The 26,221-nt window shown below is 45.9% G+C and overlaps 3 protein-coding genes and 2 long non-coding RNA genes across 16 annotated transcripts in view; 3 read left to right on the top strand and 2 right to left on the bottom strand.

Annotated features, from left to right (window-relative positions):
* The window catches only part of LOC104591801 (uncharacterized protein At2g33490-like), a 33,083-nt gene extending 28,967 nt beyond the window's left edge, over positions 1 to 4,116 (top strand). For 2 of the 7 annotated variants that reach the window (XR_016085763.1, XR_016085764.1), the window contains exons 11-12: positions 458 to 563; positions 3,826 to 4,116. Coding sequence is in view for 4 of the 7 variants with exons in the window: in XM_010250834.3 (XP_010249136.1) it covers positions 453 to 472 (20 nt within the window). In the remaining 3 variants the exon portion in view is untranslated. Of the gene's footprint in view, positions 1 to 452; positions 774 to 3,825 lie in introns of those variants that run through there. The other 5 variants (XM_010250837.3, XM_088904010.1, XM_010250834.3 and 2 more) reach the window with 3 other exon arrangements.
* LOC148791972 (uncharacterized) lies at positions 544 to 3,826 on the bottom strand. Its single transcript, XR_016085766.1, has 2 exons — positions 2,670 to 3,826; positions 544 to 2,416 (listed from the first exon to the last, which is right to left on the bottom strand). It is a non-coding gene; the product is annotated as an uncharacterized LOC148791972 (long non-coding RNA).
* A 1,784-nt stretch (positions 4,117 to 5,900) lies between the features above and the next one.
* Positions 5,901 to 8,658, top strand: SKL1 (shikimate kinase like 1). 6 transcript variants are annotated; one of them, XM_010250839.3, is made up of 10 exons: positions 5,901 to 6,381; positions 6,912 to 6,958; positions 7,067 to 7,121; positions 7,212 to 7,284; positions 7,368 to 7,455; positions 7,543 to 7,625; positions 7,783 to 7,870; positions 8,034 to 8,112; positions 8,205 to 8,269; positions 8,365 to 8,658. In XM_010250839.3, exons 1-10 carry the CDS (start codon positions 6,132 to 6,134, stop codon positions 8,431 to 8,433), a joined length of 897 nt encoding a protein of 298 aa, XP_010249141.1. In that variant the 5' UTR covers positions 5,901 to 6,131; the 3' UTR covers positions 8,434 to 8,658. The 6 variants fall into 6 exon arrangements, with proteins under 6 accessions (XP_010249141.1, XP_010249140.1, XP_088760145.1 ...); XM_010250838.3 differs by having other exon boundaries at positions 8,202 to 8,269; XM_088904019.1 differs by lacking the exon at positions 7,783 to 7,870 and having other exon boundaries at positions 5,914 to 6,381; positions 7,543 to 7,660.
* LOC104591802 (uncharacterized) lies at positions 8,271 to 23,991 on the bottom strand. Its single transcript, XR_016085765.1, has 2 exons — positions 22,687 to 23,991; positions 8,271 to 8,537 (listed from the first exon to the last, which is right to left on the bottom strand). It is a non-coding gene; the product is annotated as an uncharacterized LOC104591802 (long non-coding RNA).
* Positions 11,068 to 12,539, top strand: LOC148791971 (uncharacterized). The gene is made up of 3 exons (XM_088904017.1): positions 11,068 to 11,371; positions 11,445 to 11,875; positions 11,953 to 12,539. The coding sequence occupies exons 1-3, from the start codon at positions 11,068 to 11,070 to the stop codon at positions 12,238 to 12,240; spliced, it is 1,023 nt and encodes a 340-aa protein (XP_088760143.1). The 3' UTR covers positions 12,241 to 12,539.
* Positions 23,992 to 26,221: the final 2,230 nt, after the last annotated feature.

The following is a 26,221-nucleotide window of genomic DNA, read 5'->3' as shown; positions in this document are numbered from 1 at the left end:
AATTAAATCCCCTTTTCTGGAATTAGACATTTCATGTGATGTTTCAGCCTTGTTTGGTCATCCTGATGGTCACCTTGTCTATAAAATTCATCTATGTGCATTTGTTACTTTAATCATTTTATGATTCCCTCATAGGGGTCATTGCTTGAACTTAGGGGTGCGACTTGGGTTGGGTTGATCATTTGTTAAATTTTGAATGAGCCCGAACACCCCAAACCGAGCTTGCATCCCTACTTGGTGTAATGGTAAAATTTAGGCTGATAGCCATGAGAACATGGGTTTGAGTCTGAGAGTGGCCACTTCACGCCAAAAAATAACCCATAAGGTTAGGTTTGTATCCAGTCGATCTCTCTGCCCCTCCCAAGATCTCAGATATCTGGGACAAAAGTTGAATAGCCTTTATTTCTTGAATCAATTCATTTGTGATTTTGAGAACCGCCTTTGTCAACTAGTGCAGGTGATTATTGATTGAGGCAGTATGTTGCAACTAGAAATCATGTAGATATTCTGGCTTGGTCAAGCAATATTCTGGCTCAAGATCTATTTTACATCATCTCTTGCAGGTGCGGTTCTGTGTAAATATCATATATGATTGTGTATCGATTTTTTCTTTCTTTTTTTTTCTAATCCTTGTTTTCTGTTGGCTGTTGATTATGATAAGAACTTGGCATAAGCGCATTTAATAATGGTCAACATATTGTTCGTCCATTAGATTCAGATGAATTTTGCTTTGTCTCATTAATTTATCAACAAAAGAGTCTTCCGTTGTTGTACCCCTATCTCTTTTGTTTTTATAGTGAATCTCAAGTTTCCCAAAATGGTTCTAAGAAATCTCATTTCCAAGGGAGTGCACAGAACATCTATATCATGTTGACAAGTGCTTTAACAGACGAACCATTTATGAAGTCTGAAGGTTGGATAGCTATCCCCTATGTGATGGGCCGGTAGAGCGTATCGACCCATGTTGGTACATTTTTTTTAAGTTTCATTTGTTTTTTTCTAAACCAGTTCAGAGGGGCTGGTTTAAGGCCCGGTTATCCTCTGAACCGGTGGCTGATCTGGTACAACCCCTGGAGGGGTGTATCAGTAAGCCATCGGCATGATACGTATTGACCAATATGGGCCGATATGTATCGATACTTTGAACCTTGGCAGAGTTGCCTAGCTTCAATTATTGTTGCTAGAAATGGGACGAAAATTTGAAATAGGGACTTTTTTTTTTAATCATTCCATTGGATGACGGGAGGTATTCTTTTTAAAAAGTGAGGGGAGGCTTAGTATTTAGAAGAAATTTGTAGTGGAGGTTTGGGATTGAATCCTGCCTGCACCAAGGTTTGGAGTGCAGGATGAATCACATTTGCTCCTCACACCAACCCCACAGCACATCACACTACCAAAACATCACCCCATGAATAACAACACAGTACATGAGATGTTTCTGATGTGTAGCTAAAATGTGCTAGAGGTTGGAGTAAAGAGTGCTCTATGAGTAGATCTGGGCTCTTGGGGGATGAGCCACCCCCACCCTCTTATATATCCCCATGGAGTGAAAAAAAAATATTTTCTTGATAGGAAAAAGTATGGTTCACACGTATATAAAGAGGTGTAATGTGGCACTCCAGATTTGCTACCCACAAAATGTTCCCGCATCTTTACCCACAGAATACCACCACCATGTATTGGGAACATCTCCAAATGAATGAAAAGGGAAACATTCCCAATGCACAGATGTTGTCCCATGGGTAGGGATGTGGGAACAACTTGTGAGTAGCAAATCCAAGCCCGTAATATGGATGGTATTGGCTAGGTTTAGGCCATGTTTGATACTGCGCTTTAGCCCATGGGCAGCCTAGCCTGTGTAGCCCGTGCCCACAAAGCCTTGGGGGAATGGAGCCCAAGTAGGTGATTAGGTAGATTCCTACCTATTTTATCAATTGTAGTGGGGACTTGGTAGTTTAGGTTTCACAACTGTGGTTGCGTGGATTCAATTCTCATAAGACCGTGATATTTATATGTTTTTTTCATGGGGATATATTCCCAAAACAAGACTGCAAGGGACTGTATATGGTATCTGTATGGTCTTGTGAGGACCAAATCCAATTTCAAAATATATGTAATCTAGACCTTCTCCAGATATGTAGTGTTAGATCATGTTGGAACGGATTTTGTTGGGAATAGATAAGTTTTTTTTTTTTAATAAGGATTTGATTCAGATCTTTTATATATATATATATATGTGTGTGTGTATGTGTTTCATTATGAATGACAAAGCCTAGATAAAATAATTGATTTTGACCGATTATTTCACACTTTTCAGATTCATTTACAATAGAAAAACAAATTTGGAATAAGAAAAGAAAAGAATTAAAAAATTGAGGCGCCTAGCCTAATCAAACCTCCAATGCAGTCCTCTCCCCTTGTGAAATTACATTAGGAGATGAAGAAGCAGAAGAAGACGAAAAAGAAAAATGGGTCAGGACTAAGCAACGACAAATATAAAACAGAAAAATGCACATTATTTTCATACGTGACTAAGTTATTTTTCGGAAGCAGCCATTAAATAGATGTCATTCTACAGTTAAACTGAATCTCGATGATTATTAAAAATTATTTAAATGAAAATGTGGTCGAACCAAAAACACTTGATCGAATTGATAAACGAAGCTCACCTCCGCCGCCAGAAAGAGGAAGTTTATGAACTTCGGAGAGGTTTTTCTTCCATGGAAGAGGAGGTAGGATTGTAATAGTGGAAGCCATGTATTTATCTGAACAAAGAGAACAAGATTAGTAAAAGGTAACGAACAACTATAGGAGAGGAGAGGAGAGGAGAGGAAAACCCAGTTGGGAGATCGAGCGAGAATGGCCACCGAACCTGCTAACAAAGAGAGACAAGACCAAGAAATGGAGACGGAGATAAAATCGGAATTGGAGACAGAGATAGAGACAAAGTTGGAGACGGAATCGGAGTTGGAATGACGGAGACAAAGAGGGAAATGGAGTGAAAGCATAAAAGCGTATTTTAGAAATTAAAAAAAAAAAAAATTATTAGTCACTTGATGTCACATGTGAAGAAAGTCTGACGGAAAATTAATGATAAAAAAAATTTTAGACAATTATCAAAAAACTTAAAGAGTAATTTAAGAGACATTAAGAATAGACTTAGTCGATTTCCTAAATTATAGAAATACTTTAAGAAATTTGCCCGTTTTTGTTAAATCCCAAATTTGTGTTTAATTTTTAAGTCTAAGCTGAATTGCTGGATAAAAACGAGTTCAAATCAGCCCCTCATAACGTCTCACAGCACAATCTCAACGATACACGGCAAGGATGTTTTGTGAGACGTTGTGGGAACTGATTTGATGTCGGTACAAATGCAGAGTAAAGGGAGGCTATGATGGTTCCTTACAGATCTAACGGCCCACCGACATCCATGCTGTAGTCACATCCTGACAACTTAGATCAAATCAGCCCCCATACAACGTCCCACAGCACCCCTGATAATATAATTGGAAAATGTTCTCAATATACGGCGGAGATGTGCTGGGACGTTGTGGGGGTTGATTTGAACTCCCGACAACCCTCTGAAAACATGGATAAACAAAAGGTGAAAACGACGAACCAAAACTCCAAAAAGATGGCGTGGCGTTGTCTGGTTCGTTGGTTTCTGTGGTGGTGTGGGTAGAAGTCTCGAGAGAGATGTAACGTTTGACCTCCTCTTTTCTGATTGCTCATTTATTTATTTAATATTTAATATGTCCGTCTACCTTTTCTTCCCTCCCTGAATTCTAATAACCAAAAATCTTTTCTCCATCTTGGAGAGTTTAGGTAGGAAGATGGGAAAGATTTACATCTCAGACGGGAGCGACAACTCGACTCTCATAGGACTGGTGGTGGCACTGGTCTTAGCAATGCTGCTGTTCGTCGCCTGTCAACCCCAGCCTCGCATCCGGAGGGTTGCAATCTATCGTTGTTCTTGAAACTCTTTTCATTATATTCTAGCTTCCTTCCACTATGTAAGTTGTAACTTGTAAACAACGCCTCTCTCTCTCTCTCTCTCCGATTATGTTATTATCACTTTTGTTCTTAGTAATAAATGATATTATCATTCACTTGGTACACACTAAATGTGGATATAATCAGTTGTCTGTTCTCATGAATGACATCTTCATCTTTTCTACCCCCCCCCCCCCCCCAAAAAAATGTCTTCTTCATCTTTGTTTTCGGCTTTCTATATTTCCTATAGCTAATCCCCGGCCCAATAAAACAAATTATAAGAAACTAGTCATGTGGATTGCAGCCACACTCTTTATCCACATTCTATATAACATCGAATTAACTGTTATAATAAACTAGTCTGTCTCGTATATAACATCGAATTAACTGCCAAGTCGCAAATCGGATTTCCTGTCCACTACTCTTTATCCACATTCTATTGATCCATGTCCAGAAGTAGAAACTAGAAAGAAAGCCACGGGTAAACTGATCAAAATCCTGACGATGTGGGAACGACACTAATTCTTGAGGAGATTCAGCATTCCTTGCATTGATTTATATATAATTTTTTGGTTGACGGTGCCAACTAGCTCACTTGATAAGGTCTTCCGATCAAATCCAGTTGCACCAGCATGTGTGTGATTGTTTTTATCTTTTTTTTTTCTCCTCTTCTTAGCTTAAATGTGTGGTTTATGTTGTCCAGTACATGAACGGATATCACAGTTGAAACTTGAAAGTTAAAACTTAAAACATTCATCCATGAAGTATGAACCGGGATCTGCTGCGAAACCGAGCTACACAATCAATGACAAATGAACACTGTACACGAGGAGATGGACGATATCACATCTCAGCGCCCCACATGCACATTTCAGCACATTCGGGATTTCCTACTCACTTTCACCGGAAGATGTTTCCAATATACAATCGAGATGTGCTGTGGGACCCTTATGAGGTGCCAATGTAAACTCACTCACACATGAGAACCACTCCACAAACGATATCTGAAAACTTCTTACTAGTTAATTGGAATCATAAACACGATTGCCAATCATGTTATTTAATCAAAATTCATTGATCAAAACTCTTCCCATACCATGTCTTTTTCGCACCATAGATTTCCCCCTCGTTATACGTGCTATTATTGGAGCTATTATTGGATATGGGCTTTGTAAGTTGTAACACCAGTGAGTTGGGCCGGGCGAACTTCCGAATTGTAAGAACATAGTAATTATTAAACTCAGAACAGCCTATATTAAAATGCAGCCCAACCCAAAAGGGAGCACATGATATCTTAAGGCTGTATTTGGTTTGAAAGAAAAAGGTAGGGTTTTCCTTCCTTTCCCTGCCCTTTCTTTCAAACCAAACACAGTCTAAAGGAATCCGTGCTCAAACTTGTGGCTGTGGAGGCCAAAACGGAGTGGTTTAATCTGAGTTACGGTTTGGTTCAACCCTGGCTGCTGGCTACACCCAAAGCCCAAAGGGCCGGAAACGTAGACACTTGGAGAGCTTCGCCGGGCATGGGCATGACCCAGCCCGGCCCATGACTAAAATCCAACCAGATGATGGTAGTGTAGTGTCCAGTCTGGACTTTGGAGGACCAACCTGGGCCTTGGGGACGGGCTCTGGGGCCTGGGTGCAGCCGTGAACTAGGGGTGCAAATCGGATTGACCTGAATTAATAGTTTACACTGTTTCGGGCATGGGCTTCGGGTTGGATCCATTCGAATTTTGATAAAATCCCAACCCTAACCCGGAAAATTTGCACCTTACCGTGCAAGGGAATTAAAAGTGAACTGTCTATAGTATAATTCTACACGTAGGAATTACCAAACATTGCTAGGGGTATTATTGTCTCTCGAGAAGGAAGTACTCCTAAATCCCTTAATCTCATTCATGTGGTATGGAATATGGATATCAATCGGGATTCAAGAAGGAACCATTCTCTTCTGAAACTGACCGACCCACCAAAGAAGGGAAGGGCTGAATAATCTCCGGACTGCGTTGGTACAAACTACGAAAGGGACTGTTCCTCCTAATCTGTAATTTGGGAGGAGAGAGAGAGAGAGAGAGAGTACTCTGAACTGTTCTTTTACGAGAGAAAGGGGGAAGGGGGAAAGGATACGGTAAAGAAGAAGGATGGAGATGAGCCTGATACATTCGAGTTGCAGGAACCTCCAGTTTTGTTGTTCTAAGTTTATCCAGTTTCGATTTGAGGGAGGAGGGGGTCGGAGTTCACTCATCTCTCCCCTCTTCACAAAAGTCGGTTCCTTCCACAGTTTGCAGACGACGACGACCTCAATTTCCACAGAAACTACTACGTCGATGCTCCGAAGACCTGCAACTAAGAAGATAAGCTCCAGCCTCCGGGATCAACATGAAATTTCCGGTGAGTAGCTGAAACTGAACATCTCCAAAGCCCTACTAACACCGTTCTCTTTCGTAAAAAGGAGGAAATGCTCCTTTCAGGTTTCAACGGTGGATAATAAACCACGGTACATACATAAGAAGCTTAATTTTCATCCGAACATGGGCGACGTGGATATTTATCCACTCAAAAGTAGCGCATTCCCTCTCTCTCATTCGAAAGGTTTTGGTTTTGGAGACTTGGGAATCCATGCCCTGTTTCAATGGGTATTGCCATTTGGCAAGTGAGTGTTACCCCCCAGTCACAGTCAGCCAGTCCAGTCCACCACACAAAAACAACTCTGAAGCAAATGCTTAAAAGTTGAAAGCCCCAGTAAATTATTACTTATTGTCACTGATGAAGCTGATTAAAGGGTGTGTCCTACGCCTACAATCAACATGTGGCGAGTACAGGGGTGTAGTGTACACTGTACACACTCCTCTGGTGTCTCTAAGCTTTAACTGGTAAAAGCTTTATTAGTGACATCCTTTTGCTGAATGCTCTCATGGAAGGTACAACCGCAAATGTTGTTGAGCTTGATCCATCGCTCCCGGTAAAGGTGAAATTTCATGTGAATCACAAGCTTTCGATTATTTCTTTTTAACCTAACCAATAATGAAAAACTGTCCCAACTCTCCTACTTTTATCGGTTTTCTTGTTAGTGTAGAAGAAGGCAATTCAGATTCTTCCCGAATTGAAAGGCACTTCAATATTTCTTGTTGGTAAGCATTTGCAATCACTTTCTGGACGCAATTAAGTAACAATGGCCGTTTGATTGATTAGTAACCACGATTAGTAATTCAATGTGATAGGTATAAACAACATCATGAAATACAGCCTTGGGAAACTTTTATCTGACGCATTGAGATATTACTATTTTGACAGGTATAGGAATCTTTCTCCATCAGGAATATATCCCCTAGATATAAGATTGATGATCCCCATTTTGTTTATTTGTTTGGATGCAGTGACAGTTTAGTTGAGCAAGCTGCTGGTGGGGAATCCTCTGCCAAATCATTCAAAGAGAGGGATGAAGAAGGATTTCGGAATTCTGAGGTTAAGATACTGTCTTATTATTACATGATTTCATTTAGTATAGTATAACTCTGTTAATTATTCAACAAAATCACAATGCTCTGGCAGACTGAAGTGCTGAAGCAGTTGTCATCCATGGGTCGCCTGGTGGTTTGTGCTGGGGACGGTGCAGTTCAGAGTTCCACCAATTTGTATGCATTGTCTGGATTAATTTCCGGTTTCACAGGTTCTAGATTAGCTTTCGTGGTTGATCTTTAACTTTTTTTTTTTTTTTGTGTGTGTGTGTGTGGGGGGGGGGGGGGGGGGGGGGGGGGGGGGGGGGGGGGGGGGGGGGGGGGGGTTAATTAGGGCATTTCTGAGACATGGGATATCAATTTGGGTTGACATCCCGCTTGATTTGGTGGCTAGAGAAGTGACGGAAAACGCTTCTTCAGAGGTCAATTCTTTTATTCCATGATCCATCTTCCTAGTTTTGAAATTGCACAGGGCATTTTTAATTTTACTTGCTATCTCTACTACTATTCTTTAGTTTATTAGTACACACTGCACACGCTATTTTCCAACCATTAGCTAATCAATTATAGTTTGCACAGTAACAGATACTAGCAAACCTAACAAAGCTGTACGAGGAAATGAGAGAGGGATACGCTACAGCAGATGCAACAGTGTCTCTCCAAAGTAAATAAGATGCATGTCCTTTATTATTTTCCTCCCCATTTGTTAGGATTCTCTACTGTTCATCTGTTTTAACAGTCTTCTGTTCTTAGCAGAAGTAGCTTCTCAACTAGGTTATGATAATATGGCTGCGGTCACTGTGGAAGACATGGCCATGGAGGTGAAGACAATAATCAATAGTAATAACTAAGGACTTTGATTAGTTATGTAAATTTCTCATGGGGATTCCTTTCTTTGTCTTTCTATGAATTTCAGGTTCTCAGGGAAATAGAGAAATTGACAAGAATGAAAAAGATGATGGAAGCTGCGGGAAGGCCATTTTAGCCGGAGCAAAGCTTTTCAAGAGCCATGTTTTCATCACCACCAACAATTTCCAGAGTTGTCCTCACCAAACCTTCTGGGAAACCCATCTCTACTAGCTTCTTTACCTGTAACCAAGAGAAAACTTCTCAGGCTCTAGTTGAACAAGAAGTTAGATCATGTAAGTTATATTAATACTTGAAACACAGAATTTAGGATAAATCAGATCTTTTTATTACCTTTTCTTCAGTTCCAATGGATGTCCTCTTACCAAAAGCCTCAGTCCAATAGTACAAGCTACTCTAACAACAGATAAAGGGAAAAAAAGTACTAACTAGCCTCGAGTAAGGCAATGAGTCGGGGATATTATAAATTAAACTTGTTGGGCAACGGCAGCATCTTGAGGATCATCACCCAGGTACAGGGGCAGAAAGCAATGCTTGTAAAGAAAGAAGTGTTGTTTTCAGTGTGAGAGCTAGGCTCCATTGATCCTTCAAGATATCCAAGCAGATTGCTCCATTTTGACTGCTGATATTTGGGTGCCTTGAATAGGAAATGCACGGGAAGATTGGATTTTTAAAGAATCTTAAATGTCACAGCTTGGATTGGAACCTTGCATTAGGGAATCCAACGATGCAAATAGTAAACATCGTCGAATGAATGTGACCTGATGATGCGCAATCCGGCCGGTCTTAGCTGTCAACGACCTTGCCTCTGAACTGAGTAGTAGGGAATCTGAAACGAAGAAGATGAGGAAGCTCCGGGGGGAACCCGGTGTAAAGGCTCCGAAGCTCAAGTTAGAATCCTTCAAAGGCAAGATAAAACCAGATAGCGCAAACTTTGCATACCATGTTCTTGGGGGGTAGAGAGCCTTTTATAGCCACCTCGCGCACTCACTCCTAGGCTTCTGTCAGGTCGGGTATGATTACTTCCGTGCTTCTGCCAGTTCGGGTGTCATCACCTCTATTGGGGCAGAACCGCCACTGCTCTTTTTGTCGGAGCCGTCTCTATAACTGGAGATGGCGGTGGCAGGTGGCCGTTGAAATGCGGCTGTCAAGCGTCAAATCCCAAGTCAGTCAGGTGCGCCGCCCTTGGATACGGACTCCTTCGATGTCAGGTACGGTGTGGTTTGTCTAGTTCAGTGTTCTGAAGGCGAAGTGCTGGAGCGGTGTGCGAGGCGAAGTCTTGAGTTCGGATAGAGGAGTGTCCCGAACTGCCATGAGGCGGGCCAGTTCGGGTCACTGCTTTGTGTGGCTCGGGGCCAAAGGGAGAGTTCGGGCTCCTCGTAGGGAGTTCGAGCTCTTAGTAGGGAGTTCGAGCTCTTAGTAGGGAGGTCGGGCTCCTCGAAGGGAGTTCGGTCTCCTCGAGGGGAGTTCGGACTGCTGGTTTCTTCCTTTTGGTGTTTGCACCCTGGGTACGCTGCTTTAAGTGCCGAGCTACTTGTTTTTTGTCACGTGGCGTGATTGCGAGGTCGGGCCAAATCTTCCTTCATCAATTGCCCCCCACTCCTCGCGCTAAGGGTCTTGCCCTGGCGCGGGGAGTTCGCAAGGTGTCAAGTAGATTTGCCTTGCACTTTGAATCTTGGTTCTTACGGCGCAAGGTGCGTTGTCAGGGTTCCTTGGGTTTCTTCGAGCGTCCAAAAGGCAGGAAGCGTGCCGGCCTGCCTAAACGCTAATAGATGTGGCGACGTGCGCTTTATTTCGAAATTTCAAAAAAGTGCACCACTTGGGAGGCGTGATAGTAGGCGTTTTTTCAAATTTGAAAAAACATGTCGCTGCCACTTTTATTGAGGAGACGTGCGTTGGCGTTCCGTCAGTTTCGAAAAGACGTGCGCCGGCGCTCTGTCAATTTCAGAAAGACGTGCGCCAATCACGTCTCAGTCTTAGGGGACGTGCGGTCAGTGCGGCTGTGGACCGTCAGATTGGCTTTAATCTAAGCCGTCGCTTTTCGGTCACTATGAGTATAAATAGTGGGGGGGACCCCAGTCGCTATCACTTCTGTATTTCTCTCGAGCTCGCGTCCGAGTTTCAGCTCGCATCCAGTTCGCGTCCAGGTTTTTTCAGTTCGCGTTTAAGGTCTTCTGCTCGTCCGAGCTCCTGTGGTCTACAGCCTTTTTTCGGGTGAGTACTTTCCTGGATCCCATCTCACTCTCCGATGTCTAGCTTGGATAGCTCAGATAGTCCTTCCAGCGGGTCTAATGTAGGTTCTACGAACCAAGTTGCATCCCCTGATAGCCCTAGCGAGTCGGAGGTAGAGCTCGAGGAAGAGTTCGAACTCGTAGGCCGAGGCGCTTTGGGTAGTTTGGCATCCACCTCTCGTCAGGTTCGGATGTTAGACAAGTTTGGTCCTTCGACCATGACGCCCGAGGGTCTCCAATCCCTCATTACCTACTATAACTTGCCCGGGGAGTACGCTTATTTCATACCTTCGAGTAGCTTTCCTTAGGAATACGGTCCTGATGAGATCGTGATATTCCGGGAGCAGCTCGCCGCGGGGCTGCGATTGCCTTTCCATCCCCTCCTTATCGAAGTCTTGAACCACTACGGCGTGACGGTCGGCCAGCTTCACCCGAACTCCATTCGAAATTTGGTGGGGACAATCTCCTTATTTTGCGAAGAGAGCTTTCCGTTGGACTTGGAGATTTTTTCTTCAATCTTGATGCTTAAGAAGCAAGCGGGTCCCCTCCCCGGGCGTAGGCGGGCATACTACCTGTCTCCTCGCCCGAGCTTTAAGCTTTTACATGAACTCCCCAACAAGGTCCCAGCATGGAAGTGTGACTATTGCGGGGTGCGAAGTGTGTTGGGGTGGCCGTTTCAGACCGGGTGGGGGATGGCCGCTCCTGACTCCGGGGTCACGCTTGACAAAGAGACGGCGAAGGGCCTCCGGCAATGGGTGCGGCTTCGGCTGAAGTGTCAACAGTATCTGACGGAGGACAAGCTCATTGCAGCCGGCCTGAGCTCGGGTAGGTTCTTCACTTAGAGATTCTGTCTTGCTATCTTTCTTGCTTTTTACTGATAGCAAACTTCTTTTCGCAGGTGTGATGGATTCTCGAGGGACCCGAGGTGGGCACTTGTTCCAAGGCATAAAGAGGAGAAAGCGGGTTGCCAAGCGAACTCGCGCCGAGATGCCCCGGGATGCGGAGCCCAAGGTGTCGGACTATCCGCCAGAAGATCTGCCCAGGGAGCTCGATATGGTTCCTCCAATGCAGAAGTCGGCAGGGGGCCCTTATGCTGAGACTACTTACACAGGGGCTCCTACATACTCCGGTGCTCCTGCTTACTCCGGATCTGCTCATACGCGAGTTGGGCCCTCGGGCTCGGGGGCCTCGGGGGATTTCAGGAGTGTGCTATCGTCGACCCATGCTCTTCAAAAGAGTAAGGAGGCTATTTTCCCCGAGGAGGTCGCGGCGTGGATTGATCTCCCTCTGCATCAAGTGGCCTGTCGTGCCGTTACCCATGCCATGGTGGTAAGTGTTCTCCCTTTTTTAGAGCTCTTTGGCTTTCGTTTTGTTGGTTCTTTTGATCACTCGGTTCCTTTTGGTAGGTGAATTCTTCTATTCACGCCTTGGCGGCTCAGATGGAGAGGAGCTCGAGGCAGGCGCGAGCTGCCCGAAGAGGCTCGTCACGTTGCCGAGGAGGCTACTCGTTTTTCACGGATCAGGCAGGCGAGGTCTCAGAGAGATGCCGAGGCCATGGGAGTGGTGGTGAAGCACATGGCGGACTTGAGGCTGGATCTGCAGGATCAGGTCGAGTACTTTCAGGAGGACATCAGGGAGAGGACGCAAATCTTTTCTCAAGGTATCGAAGATGCCAAGAAGAAGGCTGTCGATGAGTACATTGCTTCGCCGGGCTTTGATGATCTGATGGTGGATTCATACAGGAGGGGTTTTAAACTAAGCCGGTGGATGATCCGGAATACGTACCCCGAGCTCGATATTAGTGCCATATCCACTTTGCGCATAACTCAGGAGATGGCCAATGCTGCTGACGGTGAGCCAGACTCCGAGGGCGAGGCGGGGCCTTCGGGTATTGTTGAAGTGCCTTCTGATAATGAAGAAATAGCTCCGAGCTTGTAAATTTTTTTTTTAAATGTACTTACCTTACTTTTGAAATGGAATGACTTTTGGTTAAGTGTTGGTTGTTCTTTCTCCCGAACTGAGCATATTTGCCGAACTAATCATACGTCCGATCTGTTTCCTGTCCGGGCTACCGCACTCGCGCGGCCTGTTTTGATGGTGATTTTATCCACTTTGCTTGGCGGTCTATAGGTAGTATCGCCTTAGGTTGACGATGTTCCATGCCCGGGTACTTGCTTACCCTCTAAGCTTTCGAGCTCGTATGCCCCCCCCCCCCCGAGTGCTTTCTTTACTCTGTAGGGTCCTTTCCAATTTGGTCCGAGTTTTCCCACGCCGGGTTCGGGTACCATGATCTTATGGAGAACCAGGTCACCGATGCGGAAGCTCCTCTTCTTTACTCTGGCGTTATAGTACCGAGCTACCTTTTGCTGGTAGGCCGCAGTTCGGATGTGTGCGAGGTCTCTTACCTCATCCAGTAGGTCGAGGTTGGTGCGTAACTCGTCTCCGTTTGTCTGCTCGTCGTATGCTTCTAGTCGCAGTGTAGGTACTTCGATTTTCGCCGGGATTACCGCTTCGGTGCCGTAGGTGAGGTTAAAGGGGGTCTCTCCCGTAGCGGTTTTTTCCGTGGTTCGGTGAGCCCACAAGACACTTGGTAGCTCGTCTACCCACAACCCTTTAGCTCGGTCTAGTCGTGCTTTCAGTCCGCGGAGGATGGCTCTGTTCATTACTTCTGTCTGACCGTTTGCCTACGGGTGTGCAACCGACGTGAAGTTCTAACAAATTCCCATACTTTGGCACCATTCTTGGAACTTGATATCCTCGAACTGTTTGCCGTTGTCGGAGATCAGTACCCGAGGTAGCCCGAAGCGACATACTATGTTCTTCCAAAAGAAGTTCTGTATGTTTCGGGTTGTAACTGTTGCTAGAGGTTCAGCTTCTATCCACTTTGTGAAGTAATCTACTGCCACCACTAGGAACTTTCTCCCACCTGTTGCTGGCGGGAATGGCCCCAGAAAGTCGATGCCCCATTGTGCAAAGGGCCATGGACTGGTGAGGTACTTGAGGTCGGCAGCAGGCTGATGGTGGATATTGGCATACTTTTGACACTTGTCGCATTTTCTGACAAGCTCAACGGCTTCTGCCTTCATCGTTGGCCAGTAGTATCCTTGTCGAAGTGCCTTTTGAGCGAGGGCACTGCCCCCCAGGTGTTCGCCGCACAAGCCTTCATGAGTGTCGCGGAGTACGAGCTCGGCTTCGGCAGGTCACAAACAACGCAGGTAGGGGAGCGTGTAGGATCGTCGGTACAACCGTTCGTCTATTATGACGTATTTGGTTGTCTAACGCTGCACCCTCTTGGCTGCATTGCGGTCCGCAGGGAGGGTTCCATCTAGCAGGAAGCTCGCGAGTGGGTCGATCCAGCTCGGCTCTGCTTCAAGGACGGGAGCGACCTCTTCTGCCCCATCGAGAAAGTTTGGCCGAGGTAAGTCCTCTATGTACACAGTTCTCATAGCGTTGTGACTCGTGCTGGCTAGCCGGGGCAGGGCGTCGGCCTCAGTGTTCTCTGACCTCGGGATTTGCCTGATGAAGTGTGACTGAAAGTTGAGCAGAGCCTCCTTTACTTTTGCCAAGTATGCAATCATAGTGAGCTCGCGTGCTTCGTACTCGCCTGTAACTTGGTTGACCACGAGCTGGGAATCACTGCAGATAATTGCGTGCTTTGCTCCGACCTTGTGTGCTAGGTTCAGCCCGGCTATCAGTGCCTCGTACTCCGCCTCGTTGTTGGATGTTGCGAACTCAAAGCGTAGTGCATATTCCAATTTTGTTCCGCTCGGGCCACGTAGCACTATTCCAGCCCCATTGCCCTGCTGGTTCGAGGAGCCATTTACGTGAAGGATCCAGGGCTTCTCATCCCAGCTTGCGTTTGGCCTAACCAGGAGAGATGCTACACTGGCTGCTACTTCACGGGGTTCGACTCTATTGGCTTGGGAGCTCCGAGCTCGCCCGAACTGGGGATCTCGGGCTCGACCGGCTCAGGGGCTTCGAGGCTAAACGTGCAATCGGCGATAAAATCTGTCAAGGCTTGGGCCTTAATAGTAGTTCTTGGCTTGTACTGGAGGTCGTACTCACTGAGTTCGATGGCCCATTTCGTCAGTCGACCGGAAACCTCGGGTTTGAGTAAAACTTGCCTCAGAGGTTTGTCAGTCAGGACGATGATGGTGTGAGCCTGGAAGTACGGGCGGAGTTTCCGAGCTGCTATCACCAGTGCGTATGCTAGCTTTTCTATCTGTGGGTACCTTGTCTCTGCTCCCTGCAAAATTTTACTAACATAGTAGATGGGTCGTTGGACCCGGTCTGCTTCTTTTATTAGTACCGAACTGACCACCTCGTCGCTTGCCGAGAGGTACAGTTCTAAGACCTCGCCCTCCTCGGGCCGGGCTAAGGTTGGCACACTAGCGAGGTAACTTTTTAGCTCGTCAAACGCGAGCTGGCAGTCTTGGGTCCATTCGAACCCTTTGCCTTTGATTGCTTTGAAGAAAGGTAGGCAGCGGTCTGCTGATTTGGACATGAAGCGGCTTAGAGCGGCTATGCGGCCGTTTAGCCTCTGAACTTCTTTTACTTTCCGGGGTGGTTTCATATCTAGGATGGCTTTTATCTTGTCCGGGTTGGCCTCAATACCGCGCCGGTTGACAATGTACCCTACGAACTTGCCCGAGGTGACGCCGAAGACACATTTGTTAGGGTTCAACTTCATGCTAAATTGACGTAGGATTTGGAAGACAGAATCTAAGTCTTGTATTAATTCCTGTGAAAACTGTCTTGACAACCATGTCGTCTACATAACATTCTATCTTCGTGCCAATCAAGGGTCGAAACAGCCTATTTACAAGTCTTTGGAAGGTTGCCCCGACATTTTTTAATCCGAAGGGCATGACCTTGTAGCAGTACAGGCCGAACTCGGTTATGAAGCTGGTTTTTCCTCATCGGACTGGTCCATCCTGATTTGGTTGTAGCCCGAGTAGGCGTCTAGGAAGCTTAGCAACTCATGTCCAGAGGTCGCGTCCACTAGGCGGTCAATTCTGGGGAGGGGGAAGCAATCTTTCGGGCAAGCTCGGTTCAGGTCAGTGTAGTCGACGCACATGCGCCACTTGCCGTTTGCCTTTTTCACCAGCACTGGGTTGGCCACCCAGCTCGGGTAATGGACTTCCCTTATGAAGTCTGCTGCGAGGAGCTTCTCGACCTCCTCGTCGACCGCCCTCCAGCGCTCTGGGGCTAAGTTGCGTTTCTTCTGTCTAATGGGTCTGACTACAGGGTTAGTATTAAGTTTGTGAGTTATTAGGCCGGGGCTAATACCGGGCATGTCGGCCGCGGACCAAGCAAAAATATCTAAATTTTGAAGTAAAAAACTCACTAGTTTAGTTCGTAGGGGTTCCTCGACGGAAGCACCAATCTGTAGTGTGCGAGCTGGGTCTGTAGTCGAAGTCGGGACTGCGACCGTTTCCTCTGTGGGCGAAGCTCGTTCCTCGCCTTGCTCCGCAGGCCGCTCTAGTTCAAGGTCGTCGGCCACCTTGGTTTTTCCCTTCAGGGTGGCAACATAACACTTGCGGGACTCGAGCTGGTCGCCCCGCGCTACCCCCACACCGAAGTCTGTAGGGAACTTCATGGCCAAATAGTAGGTGGAGACCACCGCCCGCAGGATATGCGTGATTGGCCGCCCTATTATGGCATTGTATGGGGAGGGGGTCGCGACCACCAAGAAATCATGGTTGAGTCTGACCGCACAAGGCCATGTGCCGACTTCCACAGGTACGGTTATTTTTCCGAGGGGCCTGACTTCCTCTCCGCTGAAACCCACCAGAGGAGTGTTCGCGGGCTTCAGCTCGCTCCTCTGTAACTGTAGCTGGTCAAATGCTGATTTGAAGAGGATGTCCGCTGAGCTGCCCAAATCTACGAGTACGCATCTGACCTCGAAGTCGCTGATCTTCAGTTTAATGACAAGCGCGTCATCGTGGGGGTAGTGGACCCCTCGCACGTCGTCTTCCGTGAAGAAGATTGGTTTTTTGGTCTTTGGTCTTTTTGGGGGGTTCCGTTCCTCGAGGGCCGCTTCGCGAACTGAAGTCCGGGCTGCTGCCGAGGTACACCCTGCTACCACCGAACCTCCCACAATTACATGGATGGTTCCCCGAACTGGCCTCTCTTCCGGAGGCTATCGCTGCAACGGTTCGGCAGGTATGCTGCTAGATTCGGGGGCATCCTTTTCGTGCTCCCCTTGCCGACCTGCCTTATTGTTATGCTATACAAAATTTCTTAAGTATCCGCGACGGATGAGTCCCTCTATCTCGTCTCGAAGATTATAACACTGTTCGGTATTATGACCGTGGTCTCTATGGAAACTACAATACAAATTCTTATTTCTCTCGTTCGGATTTCCCTTTAGGCGAGGTGGCCACTTTACGTATGGGGCGTCCTTGATCGTCATTAAGATCTCGGTCCGACTACTCGGGGAGCTCGGAACGACTCGGGGAGCTCGCCTTCCCTCTGGGTGTAATCCGTCTGAACTACTCGGGGAGCTCGGAACGACTGGTTCGGCTTCGGCTCCCGGGCTGGGTTTTTTCTGTCGACTGGGTTGGAGGGCTCGCCTTCCCTCTTTCTTTTCTCGTTCCCGCTTTCGGTTCGTTGGTTGATTTCTTCCTCTGTCCTCATGAACTTGTCCGCGAGCTTGAGGAATTCGGCCACGGTTGCGGGCTGGTTAGCTACCATGTGCCATTTGAACTCTTTGTGCGTTACTCCTCTCTTGGCCGCCGCGAGCTGCACCGCGGGGTCTAACCGCGGTATTTGTAAGCATGCTTCATTGAATCGCTTGATGTAGCCCCGGATGGATTCTCCTTCCCTCTGGACTACTCCGAAGATGCTTTCCTCTGTTCTGGGGCACCGTTTGCTGGTGACAAAGTGTGCGGTGAAGACCTACACGAACTGGGCCCAGCACTTTATCGACCCGGTGGCCAGGTTCCTGTACCAAGTGCGGGCTACCCCCCTGAAGGTGGTGGTGAAGGCCACGCACATGCACGATTCACTGGCCCTGGCGAGGTGCATTTGGGACTGGAAAGCGTCAACGTGGTCGTTGGGGTCGAAGGACCCGTCATACTTGTCCAAAGGTGGGAGATTGAAATCTCTAGGCAAGGGGACCGCCAGGAGTTCTGATGCGAGGGGGAAGGAACTGAGAGAATCGGGGCAGCTCCTACCTCGTCCGAGCTCGTCTCTTCCTTGCCTCTGAGCTCTGACAGGACATGGGTGGCAGTTCGGCGACTTCGCCGGCGCCTTCGTTGTTGAGTGGGTCTGGTACTGGCGCTGCTGGCCTCCGTGTTGTCGAGCTCGATGGGCCCGGAATGCTGGTAGTCTGCTGCCAGGGCGCCGAATTGGTTTTCTGTAAGAGGGAACTCGGGCTTGGAGCGCCAAGGTGCCGATCTTGCGGGCGAGGTTCCTGACCCACCTGCGAGCTGCGAGGCGGGGATGATTTTTCTCTCTCTTCAGCCTGGGGACGAGGCCTGGCTGTTAGGGGGGTTCTGGGGCCGGGAGTTCTTTCCCTGGTGGGGGCGTCCATCCTGTGGGGAGGCCTTAACCGGCCTCGGAGCAGGGTGTCGAGGTGGAAGTAGTGGTTGGTTCAGCGGCAGTTGGGGGAACTGCTATTGATAGTGATACTGGGAGATGTTGTGCAGTACTTGGTGCTGATGAAGCTGGTGTTGCTGGAACTGTTGCATTTGGGCTTGCATTGCCCGCATGCACTGCATCAGGTCGTCCAACCGGTTTTGGCTGGCTACCAGGGAGACGACAGTTGGTTCAGTAAAGGTTGTCTCAATAGGGGGAGGAAAGGGGATGCTCATGGCAGGAAGGTTTACGGGCACCACTGCTTGTGGCACATTCAAGCTGGGGATCCTATCCACCGAAAGGGGGATGGTGAACTGTCCAACGCACACCACGGGGACTTGAAGTTGTTCCCCGGTGGTGTTTGTCTCCGTGCCACGTCCGGCGTTGCTGGAAGAAGCCATGAGTGTTGGGTTTTTTGAAGAAAAGAGGTTATGAGAGTTTGGAGAGAGGCTTTTTGAAGCGTTCCCACAGACGACGCCAATTGATGATGCGCAATCCGGCCGGTCTTAGCTGTAAACGACCTTGCCTTTGAACTGAGTAGCAGGGAACCTGAAACGGAGAAGATGAGGAAGCTCCGGGGGGAACCCGGTGTAAAGGCTCCGAAGCTCAAGTTAGAATCCTTCAAAGGCAAGATAAAACCAGATGGCACAAACTTTGCATACCATGTTCTTGGGGGGTAGAGAGCCTTTTATAGCCACCTCGCGCACTCACTCCTAGGCTTCTGTCAGGTCGGGTATGATTACTTCCGTGCTTCTGCCAGTTCGGGTGTCATCACCTCTGCTGGGGCAGAACCGCCGCTGCTCTTTTTGTCGGAGCCGTCTCTGTAACTGGAGATGGCGGTGGCAGGTGACGGTGGCAGGTGGCCGTTGAAGTGCGGCTGTCAAGCATCAGATCCCAAGTCAGTCAGGTGCGCCGCCCCTGGATACGGACTCCTTCGGTGTCAGGTATGGTGTGGTTTGTCTAGTTCGGTGTTCTGGAGGCGAAGTGCTGGAGCGGTGTGCGAGGCGAATTTTGAGTTCGGATAGGGGAGTGTCCCGAACTGCCATGAGGCGGGCCAGTTCAGGTCACTGTTTTGTGTGGCTCGAGGCCAAAGGGAGAGTTCGGGCTCCTCGTAGGGAGTTCGAGCTCTTAGTAGGGAGTTCGAGCTCTTAGAATGGAGTTCGAGCTCTTAGTAGGGAGGTCGAACTCCTCGAAGGGAGTTCGGTCTCCTCAAGAGGAGTTCGGACTGCTGGTTTCTTCCCTGCTTTAAGTGCCGAACTACTTATTTTTTGCCACATAACGTGATTACGAGGTCGGGCCAAATCTTCCTTCATCATGACCCACATAGTGCTCATCAACCAACAAAGCATTGTCAAAAGATGAGATCCAAATATTTGCTAATGTACTTACATACAAAAAAAAGGCTATCGTAGTATATACTGTATAAGCTTATACCTGAAGCCAAAAGAATGACCGAATGAGCTGTTTGAGGTGATGGCGGCATAACCAAGAGTTTGTGGAGAAAGGGCATTTAAAGTTAGGCAACGGGCACAGTGCGTACCGTACAAGTAGATGACAGACAGAGCGACAAGGAGACAAGAGCTGAAGCTAGTACATGATAATAATCTCTCATCAGTCTCACTACACAAAAAGAAATACTCTTCAAGTCTTCAATATTGATACCCCGATACCTCTACAAAGAGTGAGTCGTTTCGTGTTGAATAACTTCAAATTCAATTTTTAGTATAGCTTTCATATCCGATATCCAAAGAACACAGACTCTTAGTCCTTGCTAATCTAGGTAACCAATATTAAATCTAATACCTCAAAATAAGCAACCATATGCTTACAAGTTACAAAAGTGCAATTGATTGGTAATACTAACATATAATGCACAACCAGATAGCCTCAACAGAACAAAAACAATTAATAGTATGCATAAATCAACGGGTATACGAGAAGATCCATACCTAACTTTTGTCACAAACTGCATCTTTGGAGGCTCGAAAGGATACCCATCTGTAGAAATTACATATCACATATCTGTTCAATGTTTTTCATTACTAAGGTCTAAGGATGTGATTGGTATTTTGATTTGTGACTTGAGCGTTATCTCGGGATAATTTTTCGGGTCTCTAGCAGCATTAAATTGGCGTCGCCTGTGGGAATGACATAAAAAGCTTTTCCCGAAAATCTCATTCCTCGCCGTGCAATTAAAGAAGCAATCAAGATGCCTAAAAATCAGTCTAAGCGATTAGCTGACGATTCTCCGACTCGGGAGAACTGACACTCCCTGCACCAAGAAGTCCCGCAGCCTTCAGCCGCGTTAGATCAAGCGCAGTTCCGAACCATGTAGGAAAAGGTTGGCAGGATCTTCAAATTCGTGCAGACACTAGGATCTGCTGCACCGCTCAACCGGGCTGCCCCTCACACCTCGATGCGCACAAAGGACGATCCTCGGACCGAGGACCCCATAGCGGGCTTGACAGACATAAGGGAAGAACAGTCTGAGCATATAAGGCAGGACACGACCCAAAGGCCCACTGCCACAACCGTTCTCGCAGACGGGACCGTCGTAGCCAGACACACCAGTTAGTGCACATCCCCACCAAAGAAAGGCTCGACAAAAGGTCACCTCCCTTTGTGGTCTCCGTCGCCGAGTCAAGTTCAGTCAAGGATCACCCCACACGACCCAAAAGAGAGGTTGTACACGTTGCAGTCCCGGGCAACAGAGACACCGAGATTAAGGAGCTGCGGCAATGTTTGAAAGAGTTATATCGTACTTCCATCCCTAAGAGCACAATCCCCGCCGTGGATCAACCTATGCAAGTCACCGCACATATCACCAAGGAGCCAACCTTCGTCCAGGACATCATGGACGAGGTACTCCCTACCGGATGGCGAGCCCCCCAACTCGACAAGTACAACGGAACCACATTGCACAGCCCAACCTTGGCATGATACTCCTCCCTGCCGCCGAGGTCTATAGCGTCATGGGCACAACTAGAGACCCAGTTTCTTCACAACAAGTCAAAAGCATTGGAAAACTTCGGCTAATCTCATGCTAATCTCATGTGAGATTTAAAAAAGAAGCACTTCAAGTCAAGGACTTAAATCAATCAGTCGCGGTGACGGCCATACAACACGGACTTCGCCCTTCCCCATTCAACTTCTCCATCTCCAAGAATCCTCCTCAAATGTTGACCACGCTAATGAGTCACGCACAGAAGTATATCAACACTGAAGAGGCCCAGGCGCAGCTCAGAGACAATGGTGAAAAGCCCGACAGAAAAAGGACATACGAGGCCGCCGATTAGTCCTCGGCGGTAGAATCAACAACGCCAACAGCGGTTTCGGCTTCGTCCTCAACTCCCTCGGCGGACCCTTGCAGAGAATTTTGATCAAAAGCGTCCTAGCCCTGTGACTCCTCGACCAACTCCAGGTGATGACGAAGGATCCTTCGTCGAAAAAGGTTGAACTCAACCGCAAAGGAGGTCTCGGCGTACTCATCCATGTGCAGTTGCATCTCCTCTGACGCCTTGTACTCGGTGATGGCTTCCTCGACGGCCTCCTGCCTTAGCCTATCTCGTTCAGCCTTGAACTTGGCGATCTCCCGCTTCAACTCTCGGACAAGACCAGCCTGTTCAGCCAGTTGCGCCTTCAGCTTGGCCACTTCCCTCTGTAGTGCGGCAGACCGCTCCCCAGCAGCCTGGAGCTCGGTCAAATGGGCCTTTTGCCGCAAATACTCAGAATGTTCCCACTCGTATGTCGATCGAACTTCTGAGACCTATACAGCTACTTAGCTCGGATCGGCATCCTTATAGCTCAGCCCAACCATCCTTCTGCCACCTACTGACTTGAGCGTCGGAGTTCTTACCCGGGGATAACTCCTCGGGTCTCTGACTTCTGTTTCCTTGATCACAGATCTTGAAGTGCGACCTCGTCCTTATAGCTTGGCCCTGCGCTGCCAACAAGGGCTATCTAATCACATTCCTCGATTAGTGCACTACCTCGGATTGAGCAGCATCAATTTGATAGGAAATAATAAGAGAAACAAAAAGTTGAATAAAGTTTTTAATCATAAAAAATAATAATAATAACAGAAGTCAATCAGTGATTGGTGATCAACATACGGCTGGGCAAGCATAACCTTGATAGATCGTACTTGATTGTTAAACTGGTCATCACTGTTTGCAATTTGTTACTTTTCAATTCAAATCAAGAACGCAATGCCCATGTTTAGATGCGCAGAGAGTGTGTGTGTGTGTTAATCGGGGTTGTCCTCACATCGACAAATTTCTGGAAAATCTTAGAGTGATGAACTTGTAAGTCTTTATTAATAGTTCTTCCTGTTGGCTTTTCCTATTAGGAAATTGAGCCACAACCTAGAGAAAATATCTTAAACCATTTCAAAGTATAATCCTCTGCCTAAATACAAACTTACAAGGACTTAAATAAATCACCCCCGGCCGGCCGGCCGGCCCGACCCGCACCGAAAAAATAATTAGTAACTTAGTCGAATCAGAACTCCATTTAATTTCTGCAAAACGTATATATAACAATCAAAAGAAGAAAAATACCGGGCAATATAATATCAATTTGAAAAGTTCCGCCTTCGTAAGGTGTGGCAACTGGACCGGTGATTATTCCAGAGAGATGCGTGAGATCATTGTCGTGGAGCATTATGCTCACACCGGAGATAGCTGTGTCTCTGTTGCAACCCACCAGCTCTTTCTGCACTCGCGAAAAGTCGACCATCTTCAATCGATTCTCCAAATGCATTGATCAGTCTATTCTTTTCTTTCCCAATTTTAATTTATAGGTTATGAGATAGAAATTTAAGCAACTTTTTAATAGAGAACCAGAAGAGGAAAAGTGTGAAAGGCCATTGAAAGACGAGTCCGGCTTGGGTGAAGGCAAAGCCCGTTCCAACAAGCTTTACAGCCTTAGGTTTATGTGATTTATTTCAGGGGAGATATATTTCTAATGTAAGGTTATAAGAAGTTGCTCGAACGGTGCGAGCACCGAATTGCTCTGACAGATGCCGAACTCTTGAAAGGCAGCGAGATTACCTAAGCCTAAGGTTTGTTTTTTCTTTACTTTCTACTAGTCTACTACCATGCTTTACTTATTACTCCTCTCAAGTCTCAAGTCTCACAGCAGAAAAGAAATGACAAAATCCAGAACTGATTACGCTTTTCATTTGTCTGTCCCTCCTCGATAACTCGTGGCGTGGGTTATTGGTGTAATGGTGTTGGATCAACCGGTGTTGTCCCAAATTATGCTCCTTTTTCTACCATATTTTTCACTCTTTTTTAATTCTGGAATGGGCCGGAACGAATTTGGTTCACGACACGAGGGACCACGAACCTGATTTAGGTAGACAGCGACACCATGATATCGGACTGCTGATGCTGAGATGAACGGCCATATCGTCACTAGAACAACTTTCTGCCTCGGCGGGTCCCTCTACTAGAGCCGAGGAGGTGGGCATTGTGCCAAGGTGTGGCGGAGAATTAGAGTAAGGCTTTCGCAGTTAATTGACCACTGACAGAACAGAAGCCAAGCCATCACTCATCAGCCATGCGCGTGAGAGAATCACAATCAATAGAAGGTGGGAGGTGGGTCCACCCACCCGGGACCAGGGCCAGGAGGGTACCTGTTCTGGCCGGCCGGTGCCCGGTGGGTGACAAATCTAATAGAGTCCCAACCCATCTCCGTCAAACACAAGCATGGATTTCAAGAAACTTGTAGTTTTGTATTTAGATCGTGATTGGGATGGGACGGATGTCATTGTTGTAATTAACTTGTAAAACATAGTAGTTAGTAGTTTAGTACTACTACTACCTACAAGATCAAATGCTGAATTAGATCGCTATACATGTACGGGGTCAGGCCTTAGAGTACACGGTACACCACCACCGTCTGATTGATGGACCGTGGACGACGTGTATATTCAAGGAGTAGGGGTGGGATGGGACCTTCATTCTCAAATAACTAACACCATCTCATGATGATGTACGTGAACAACTGTTTAGAATTGGGTGGAAGTAGGCTCAAATTCTGTCAATACACGACTGCATCTTTTAAATTTTGTTCATGATCGGTGGTTCATCAATTATATCATTATATAAGATTGAAATTTCAGGACTGAAAAGATTTTCTTTCTTCTTTTTATTTGGTGGTATAGACAGAAGACTACCACCAATTCCTTTGTATTTTGTTCCTAAAATGTAAAATCCGTGAGAGAACAATGGAAGGCAGCCCATAAATTATAAATACTTTATTCTTTCATTCCCACGGTCCCACCACTAATTCTAATTTCCAACAGTCTTGGTTTTGGAATTGTTACAATCTATCTCTCCTGAAGTAGAATGGCAATAGGTAGAGCTTGGGCCGGAAATGGGACAGGCCAAGAAAGGCTCATCTGAGATTTATCCTAAAGAAGGAAAATGCCAACCCTGTCAAACACTGGGGCATGAGTAGAGTAGATCCTGCATTTTTCTTCTACTTCTGCACTTGCCTATACCACTATTGATGGGTGGAGCATTCACTCAACAGCATAAAATCTTCCAAACCTCTAAATTTCAACATAACACCACTATTTATGCTGCATTTGACAGTCCTTATTTTAAGGACTTGTCTAAGTAGGGGTAATAGCATATAATGACAACTTTTGAGATTTAATATCAATAAAAGTAATATATTTAAAAAAAAATTTAAAAATAGATTAACTTTTTAAAAATAATATCAATAAAGGGCAAAAACACTATTCAATAATATCAATAGGTTAACTTTTTAAAAATATGCCAACAAATCAATATATTTTTTGTAAATTTTGCAGTTTTTTTTTATTTTGAAAATAAAAAAATCACATATACCTTTTGGCGAAACCCCACCAAGTATACGGTGCATTTACTAACAGTGGTTGCATTTAAATCTACATCTTAACCAATCAAGTTAAATTATACTTATTTTTCTTTAGGTCATGTTTCACAAGATGTACTTTACCATCATATTCAACAAATTGTATCTTTGCAATTTTATTGAAGTGTTTACATGGTTTTTTTATTTTCAAAAGTCTACTTTATATGTTACCTATTTTATCTTATATGTCAACTATCTTTTTTATATTTCTTGAGGAGACTTTGTTTATGCCATAATATCAAAGTGAGGATGAAAAGTTCAAAACAAATTAAAGAAAAGAAAAGAAAATTTTGATATGGTAAAATTATCTTCAGTGTTTATAAAATGAACTGTATCAATTCTAAAATTAAAAGCAACATTTCATTAAAGAGTGTTTGTTTTGTCATTAAGTCTATGATTTTTTATTTTAAAAATACCCTTAATATTTTTTTTGTATAGAAAACAAAAATGACCAAATATAGCCAATAGAGTGGTTGTCCGTGTCTTATTAAGGGTAAAAATGATATTTTTATTTTTATTTTCTTTTGATTAAATTTATTTAAAGAAACATTAGGTCAATACTGTCATTTTTCACTATCATCTAATGAAAAATTGGTTAAATCCATTGCAAATTATAAATGATGTTTTAGTAAAATATAATTATAAGGTAGATTTTAGTAAATCCATGAAATTATAAGAAGTATTTTAATAAATGACCCTTTGTATTATTTAGCTTTCACTTAATAAATCTCGTGCATCGCACGAGTCCCCGCTAATATTATTATTAAGGGTATTTTCATACAGCACCTATCTCCGATCCATCTTTTATGACTTCCTACTCTGCCAGTCACTTTCTTCAAAGTGCAATCTTCATGAATTTGATGAGCTGTGGATTCGTTTCGGTTTGGTAATGTTTCCAGAAAAAAAGAACAAGCCGTTTTGTTAGACTTTGAGTTGTTAGACCACTGAAATTGGGGATTGACAACAATTTTGAAATTAAAAACCTTCCCCACAATTAGAGACTGACATACAGAGAAATGTAATCCTAAAGGAGATGGTATGCATTCCCGCAGCCGAAAGAGTCATTGTTTGATTAAAGTGGCTTTATTAGATGACGGTCAGTTGGTCAGAATAACAAGTCCTTCGACCTCTGTCGTCTGGTAGGCTGGCAAGGAGTGTCCATGTGAAGCCCACTGGCCGTGCCTTGGG

This window comes from Nelumbo nucifera, chromosome 4 (assembly GCF_055504915.1).
Source record: "Nelumbo nucifera cultivar China Antique chromosome 4, China Antique-T2T, whole genome shotgun sequence".
NCBI lineage: Eukaryota > Viridiplantae > Streptophyta > Magnoliopsida > Proteales > Nelumbonaceae > Nelumbo > Nelumbo nucifera.
Note: the sequence above shows the minus strand (reverse complement) of the source record. Positions and strands in the feature narration are given on the sequence as shown.